Below are 8,402 nucleotides of genomic sequence, written 5' to 3'. Positions count from 1 at the left end.
AGCCAAAGTCCTGACCTGAATCCTATTGAGATGTTGTGGTATGACCTTAAAAAGGCTGTTCATGCTCGAAAACCCTCTTATGTAACTGAATTAAGACAATTCTGCAAAGATGAGTGGGCCAAAATTCCTCCAGGACGCTGTAAAAGCCTCATTGCATGTTATCGCAAACGCTTGGTTGCAGTTGTTTCTGCTAAGGGTGGCCCAACCAGTTATTAGGTTTAGGGGGCAATCACTTTTTCACACAGGGCCATGATGGTTTGGATTTTTTCTCACCTTTAATAATAAACACCTTCATTTATTTACAAATTGCATTTTGTGTTTACTTGTGTTGTCCTTGACTATTGTTTAAATTAGTTTGATGTTCCGAAACACTTAAGTGTGACAAACATGCAAAGGAACAGGAAATGAGGAAGGGGGCAAACACTTTTTCACACCACTGTATCTAACGTCCTGAGAAATAGTTTGCATATCTCAGCTGAGTTGATACAGAGCCCCGTTTTACTCTTCATATTCCATTGTTAAGTTATTCAGTCTGCTGACTGGACATGTGCCACTACACAAGTTTTGTCACAAATATTCATCCATCCATCCATCTTCGACCGCTTATCCGGAATCGGGTTGCAGGGGCAGCAGCTCCAGCAGGGGACCCCAAACTTCCCTTTCCCGAGCCACATCAACCAGCTCCACCCCGGTCTGCCACTCCTTAGGCACCGTCCCAGACCTCCACGCAATGTTGAAGAGGCGTGTCAACCAAGACAGCCCCTCCACACCCAGAGCTTTAAGCTTTTCTGGGCGGATCTCATCAATCCCTGGGGCTTTGCCGCTGTGGAGTTGTTTGACTACCTCAGCGACCTCCACCAGGGAAATTGACGACAATCCCCCATCATCCTCCAGCTCTGCCTCCACCACAGAGGGCGCGTCAGCTGGATTTAGGAGTTCCTCAAAGTGCTCCTTCCACCGCTCTATAACCTCCCCAGTTGAGGTCAACAACGTCCCATCCTTGCTGTATACAGCTAGGATGAGTCCCCGCTTCCCCCTCCTGAGGTGGCGAACGGTTTTCCAGAAGCACCTTGGTGCCGACCGAAAGTCCTTCTCCATGTCTTCTCCAAACTTCTCCCACACCCGCTGCATTGCCTCTGTCACGGCAGAGGCAGCAGCCCTTCGGGCCCGTCGGTACCTTGCAACTGCCTCCGGAGTCCTCCGGGATAACATATCCCGGAAGGACTCCTTCTTCAGTCGGACTGCTTCCCTGACCACCGGTGTCCACCAGGGTGTCCGTGGGTTACCGCCCCTTGAGGCACCTAAGGCCCTTAGCCCACAGCTCCCCGCCGCAGCTTCAGCATTGGAAACTTTGAACATTGTCCACTCAGGTTCAATGCCCCCAGCCTCCACAGGGAGGCTGTCACAAATATTGTTAATGTCAAATTTTTTTTTTTCATCTTCATTAATTCACTTTAGACACCAATCAAAAATGCAATCATCGAATTGTGTATTTGGAGAATTGTATCACTCCTAGTAAGTTCACCAAAGGGTAATTCCACTAATCAAAAAAGAATCGATACTGGCCAGGTTGATTCAGCGGGTAGAGTAGGTGCACACAGGGAGGTTTATGCCTCGACACAGAGGTCCAGGGTTCAAACCAGACATGTGACAATTTCCTCCATGTCTTCCCCTTCTCTCTCCCCTTTCACCTAGCTGTCCTGGTAAATAAAGGCGAAAAAGCCCCAAAATCATCTTAAATAAAAATAATCTATTGATTAATTGATAGAAATGAATGGTTAGCAGCAGCCTTAATGTAAAGCAATACCAACTGAGACAGAAAGTCCTAAAGAGTCAGTGTATGAGTCTCAGCGTGGTCCTGTTGACTCCTTCATGGGGCTGCACAATTAATCGAATTTTAATTGCGATCACGATTTTGACTTTCCACGATCAAATTTGCGTGATCGATGGTTTCTAGATGGAGACACTCACAGAGGACAGAGGGACGGGAGGAAAACTCAACAGATAGCAGTCTGTTTTACGTCGGTCTCAAGGTTTACCAGTTTACCAGTAAACGCAACATTTTGTCCCGTCCGTTTTGTTTTTCTGTGTTTTGATGGCTCCTCTACTCTCTCTCCTCTTACTCTCCGCGCCCGGCAACACAGCGCCGGTCCACACTTCTGACATTTGTCTGCAGTTTAAATTTTTTATTAACACAGCTAACAGGTAACTCTGCTATCGCGACCGCCTCGGCAAAGAACACAGAAGAAGTTATTGAATGCAACTAACTTAAGTTGGTATAGTAATAGCGTGTGAGACGGAGCTGCTGGACATGGGCGAGAGATGTGACCCATGGCCAGAATATCATAATTCATAAAAATGCAGCGCAGTGACGATACAGACATTTCATACACACGACGTGTGTATACACCATTCGACCCGTGCTGGACCCGTTCATAATGTCAGCCGTCTCTCTTTGAGTAGTGTCCTTCACACTCCTTCTAACAGTTATAAATAGCCTATGTCACGATAAAATTAATTTTGGTTAAAATCAACAAATAGTCGTGGGAATAATCATGATCAAAATTTTGATCAAAATAATCGTGATTATCATTTTGGCCATAATCGTGAAGCCCTACTCCTTCATGTCGTGATTTTTTTTGCACAAAATTATAAAGACTAGTATCGATAACAGTATGGACTGATAGTCCATAAACGTTTGATCATTTATGTGGATAATGTTACACATCTTTCACACACTAATAAATCAATCCGCATGAGGACAGGAAATGACTGAAAAATCCATTTAGGAAATATTTTCAGTCCTCCTCTGTATTTCCCATGGATGAAATATCTTATGGCGGTTTTCCACTGTGTGGTATCTACTCGACTCACCTCGACTCGCCTTTTTTGGTTTTCCATTACAAAAAAAATTCCCTGGGACCTGCTACCAGGTACTTTTTTTAGTACTACTTCAGTCGAGGTCCCAAGCAAGCTGATGCAATCCCAAAAGGTGACGTGGAAACCTGCAGGCTGCTGGTTGGTCGGATCACTGCGTTGTTAGCAAACAAGAGTGCGGAGAGTGTGTCCAGAACAAACGTGACATTTAAAAAACAAATCTAGCCAGACACCGACAGATTATCTACTCTGCACTATTCTCCCTTTTCAATATTAAGGGCTATTAGGGGCTTTATGTCGTTTCCAATATTGCATACTGCTACTTTTAAAAAACAAGACAAGTTATCAAAGAAAAGTTTTTATTTAGCTTTTCAAGTAGCTCATCAAACCCTCCCGGACATCCCGGTCTTCTTCCTCGGCACCCTGTGACAGTGTCCCCCCCGGCTCTGCTGGCCCAGATGCATCCCAGTCCTTGTCATAAGCCATGACTCTCATAAAGATTATACGAAGCCCAGCAGGTCAGAACCAGAGATCTCACCGTTTGGACATCACCCACCAGACGGTCTGCGGCGGCGATTTTGCAAAGCGTGAATGCTCTGAAACACAAACAGCACACATGTTGGTGTGTAATCGTGGTTGCTAAAGTTCATGTACTTTATATAATGCTAGCGTATAGCAAAGATTGACCGGGGCCCCTAACACATGCAAATGTTAGCCAACGTTACCAGGAAACTTAACTTACCCTTTTGTGTCGGCGAGCAATAGTCATGTCGACGTCTGAACTCCGGAGGAATTCCCAAACTCTTGTTTTTTTTCAGCCGTGATTTTTGTTGCTTCCTTCAGCTTTTTTTTTAAACAAAACATTTCTTCTGGCTGTAGCGAGTAGCCAACGTGCTGTTGTGAGTCGAGTTGAAAATTACATCATCAAGCGTAGCTATGGTGACCAGCCACGCTGAGGTGTCACTCATTTTGCAAAGGAAAGTTGACGTAGAATGCGTCGAGTCGAGTAGAGGCGAATCAAGGCGAGGCGAGTCGAGCTGTTACCAGCAGTGGAAAAACGCCATTACTCTGCAAGAAAAAGATCAGCACGGGAAAATGCAACAGCGTCTGTGAGTGTGTTGGCGCGGAGGCTCAGACATCAATGGTGTACAGGAGTAGGGACGCACGGATCCGTCTCCCCAGGAACAAACCCTGAATGATCCCATGGATCTTTTGTAGGCTACTAAGTGAACAAGGTGGACACGGTCCACCAAGCACTGGGCCGTCTTGACTGCCTTGATTCTGCTCACATCTTTGTTACTGTGGTCCTATTTACTATTTCATTATTCCATATCTCTGTTATTGTAGTCCCATTTACAATTTCATTATTTCATACCTGTTACTGTAGCCCTATTTACTATTTAATTAGTCCATATCTCTGTTACTGTAGCCCTATTAACTATTTCATTATTCCATATCTGTTACTGTAGTCCCATTTACTATTTCATTATTCCATATCTCTGTTACTGTAGCCCTATTGACTATTTCATTATTCCATATCTGTTACTGTAGCCCTATTGACTATTTCATTATTCCATATCTGTTACTGTAGCCCTATTTACTATTTCATTATTCCATATCTCTGTTACTGTAGCCCTATTGACTATTTCTTTATTCCATATCTGTTACTGTAGCCCTGTTTACGATTTCATTATTCCATATCTCTGTTACTGTAGTCCTATTTACTATTTCATAATTCCATATCTCTGTTACTGTAGTCCTATTTACTATTTCATTATTCCATATCTGTTACTGTAGTCCTATTGACAATTTCATTATTCCATATCTCTGATACTGTAGTCCTATTTTCTATTTCATTAATCCATATCTTTGTTACTGTTTATCCTATTTACTATTTCATTATTCCATATCTGTTACTGTAGTCCTATTTACTATTTCATTATTCCATATCTGTTACTGTAGTCCTATTTACTATTTCATTATTCCATATCTCTGTTACTGTAGTCCTATTTACTATTTCATTATTCCATATCTCTCTTACTGTAGTCCTATTTACTATTTCATTATTCCATATCTTTGTTACTGTAGTCCTATTTACTATTTCATTATTCCATATCTGTTACTGTAGTCCTATTTACTATTTCATTATTCCATATCTCTGTTACTGTGGTCCTATTGACTATTTCATTATTCGATATCTCTGTTACTGTAGTCCTATTTACTATTTCATTATTCCATATCTCTGTTACTGTAGTCCTATTTACTATTTCATTATTCCATATCTTTGTTACTGTAGTCCTATTTACTATTTCATTATTCCATATCTGTTACTGTAGTCCTATTTACTATTTCATTATTCCATATCTCTGTTACTGTGGTCCCATTGACTATTTCATTATTCGATATCTCTGTTACTGTAGTCCCATTTACTATTTCATTATTCGATATCTCTGTTACTGTAGTCCCATTTACTATTTCATTATTCCATATCTCTGTTACTGTAGTCCCATTGACTATTTCAAGTTTAAGTTTCACACCCAGTTTTCCAATCGGTCTAGTAAAATGTCGTGGTCGACCATGTCAAATGCAGCACTGAGATCAAGTAATACTAAGACTGAAATTTTGCCATTATCTGTGTTAATGTCGATGTCATTAAAGAATTTGACAAGAGCCGTCTCAGTGCTGTATAAAGAAAAGGTGTGCAGGCCCTGGCATACGCCCAGTGTTTTGCATGTGAAAATTTCTGTGCGTATGAACTTTTCAAGTTTTGGCTGTATGCAATCTTCTGGTATGAACACTGCGCCATCTTTTATACATGAGGCCCCTGGTCTCGGTAGTATGGTTAAAGTTCCACCCTGTCAGTTTCATGCTGTTCTCCAAACTGCAGATCCAGCATGAACAGTGGAAGGTAAGTCAGAAACAGGCAGGGAGAGAGCTGGGATACACAGAGATATATGGTGGAAGGAAAGAGTGCATGTACTGTGTCTTATTGTAACAGTGTTACCCAAACCGGAATCCATTTTTTTTATAAGAGCAGACAGAGCTTGTGTGCATGTGTCACTTACTCTTTGCAGGCGCTGGAGACGTGAGCCGGTACAGTGTATTTACAATCCATGATCATGGTGAGAGTCTCGCTGTCATTGGCTTCCTGGAAGGGGGGCTGGCCACATACCAACATGAAGAGGATCACACCGAGACTCCAGATATCTGAGGACGACGGAAACACAAACGCAGTCTGAATCCATGTGTACTGCTAGCTTGTTTTTTTAATTACAGCATACACACATATTACAACCATTACTCTTCAGTCACACACTGTGCTAGCTGTCCTTTCCTGGGAATACAAAATTATTTTGACCCAAACACTGTCACCAGAATATGGATAGGGATTTATCAATCAGACTTTCAAAGTCCGAAAACTGATTTCCTGGGCTTTGGGTTTTGGCCAATCTGATAACGGTGTTCATAAATTAATAAGCTGTATGCCTCACTGAGTGGAAGGGACCGGGATCACTCTTTTAAACCAGTAAAGCCCAGTTCAGACCAAAGATTTGTGTCAAGATGAAACAGTTTTAGCTGAAGGAAAAGTTTCAGCAGGCAGAACCGGCCCATCTCAGCTCAACTCAAACCAGCTCAGGGTGTTGCTGTGACTCAGGAGTTACAACTGGTTGGAGTCTTGGATGAACAGCCAGATAGAGACTGAAGAGAGGGAGCAGTTAGAACAAAGCAGAGAATCAGAGAAATAAAACAGCTGTTTTCTCCGTTTCACCTCTAATAGAAATGCAGATGTAGCAAGTATCTCACTATCCTCATTCATATTTTAAGACGCTACAAGCAATATCCAGCTACGTGTTGGACTGGAAGTCCAGAGAGTGGTTTCTATGGAGATGATACACCGTCTTGTGCCATTGGGGGAAACTGGCAGCTTTCAGAACGCTGCAGACTGGAGACTCTCAAGGAGACAGTTTCTGGGTTTCAGGCAGCAACAGTCAACTTCATGTAATATTGTATGAGGAGTTTTCTTTTGGGTGCTTCAAATGTTCCACCAAAACATGTTCCTTCAGGAGACTATTTAGCAGAGCCATTGTTGCTGCGTCTGGAACTGAGCACCGCCGAATACCGTTGGGATTGGTTTAAAGAAATGCAAACAGGTCAGCAAGTATTTTTTCTCCTATGCTAGAATGCATCTGTGGTGTAGCCAGAACTTACTCCACAGTGCTGTGGAGATAGAGCTGGACATGCAAAACGTATTGTGACCTAATACAACAATCCACATATTGTATCTAATCAGTAAACATTATGAGACTAGTGACGACCTAACATACTTTAGTGGAAGGGACATCTCATCTTACAATACGTCTTTCCTCAATACCTTGCTCCTCTCATGTCTTCAGAAAAGGGGACTGTGATGGAAAAGACGCCACTGAATGGAAATGAGGAGACAATTAAGGGAAGCCGGATTTCCCTTAGAGTCTGGTAAACCAATCCTGTGCTCCCACAGCTGTAATTCTGCATGGCTGTGCATCGGGACGAGGTGGAGGGTTTGCATAATAGGTTCATATCATTAAAACCCCAAAAAGCGCTCATGCATAACGCTATTATGCAAAAGGGTGATTGTGTGTGGTTCAACAGTATAATAATTGTCAAATCAATTCACCTGTGTGAATGTGTTCATTCCAGTGTGCATCATGTATGCACCGTGAGAAAGCAAACTGCCAACATGCAGAAACACTCAGCCACACACATGCACGCACGCACACACGCATAGGGATGAAGCAACTCCAATCTAACATTGGCAGCCTTGCAGTAATTACCATGATGACAATAATAAGTAACTTTTTAATTAAGCTCAAAGGCTCCGATGCCCTCATTACTTAATGAGTTGGCAGAGCGGAGTCCTGATGATGCACAAAAAAAGAAACTGATACAAAAAAAAATCCAACTCTAAAAACTACTTTTTGTGGCTTTCACGTTTTTGTTTTGCTTAAAATGCTTATAGCCAGAGGCGTAGCCCTTAGTCAGCTGTCTGATGCATTGGCCCTATCTTTAGACCCGTCCTTGCTGGGTTAGTCTCCGCATGTCATATAACCCTAACCCTGCTGCAGAAGGAGGCAGAAGGAGCTGGACTCGAGCTCATGGTGCTTTTAAAAGCACTTGTTTAAGAGAAAGGCTCGGTTGATTAACGCAACTGTAATTGGTTTGGTCTGGAGTTTAATACAATCCCTCAAATATAATCTGGAGGCATACCTGCGCTCACCAACATGGTGCTTTTGTCTGCGGAGCCTCCTTGGCCCCGCTCAAGCCCTTTCATCCCGTCTGCCGCAACGGCCAAGGTCTTGACTACCTGACTGGCAGACCACAGTGTGTGCGTCTGCAACACTGTGTGTCAGACAGCGTGGTCAGCAACACTGTGGCCCCGCAGGGGACTGCCTACTCTCCCTTCCTCTTCACCATCTACACCACAGAATTCAACTAATACACAGAGTCCTGCCATCTTCAGAAGTTTTCTGATGACTATGCTGTGG

At 42.9% G+C, this 8,402-nt stretch overlaps 1 protein-coding gene across 1 annotated transcript in view; it reads right to left on the bottom strand.

The window, feature by feature from the left end:
* LOC117946128 (SNF-related serine/threonine-protein kinase) overlaps positions 1 to 8,402 on the bottom strand; it is a 24,436-nt gene that overhangs the window by 6,247 nt on the left and 9,787 nt on the right. The window contains exon 3 of the mRNA XM_034874003.1: positions 5,943 to 6,084. Coding sequence (XP_034729894.1) covers positions 5,943 to 6,084 — 142 coding nt within the window. The remainder of the gene's footprint in view (positions 1 to 5,942; positions 6,085 to 8,402) is intronic.

Source organism: Etheostoma cragini, chromosome 6, assembly GCF_013103735.1.
Source record: "Etheostoma cragini isolate CJK2018 chromosome 6, CSU_Ecrag_1.0, whole genome shotgun sequence".
NCBI classification, from domain to species: Eukaryota; Metazoa; Chordata; class Actinopteri; order Perciformes; family Percidae; genus Etheostoma; species Etheostoma cragini.
The sequence above is the reverse complement of the archived record's forward strand: the minus strand, read 5'-3'. Positions and strand labels throughout refer to the sequence as shown.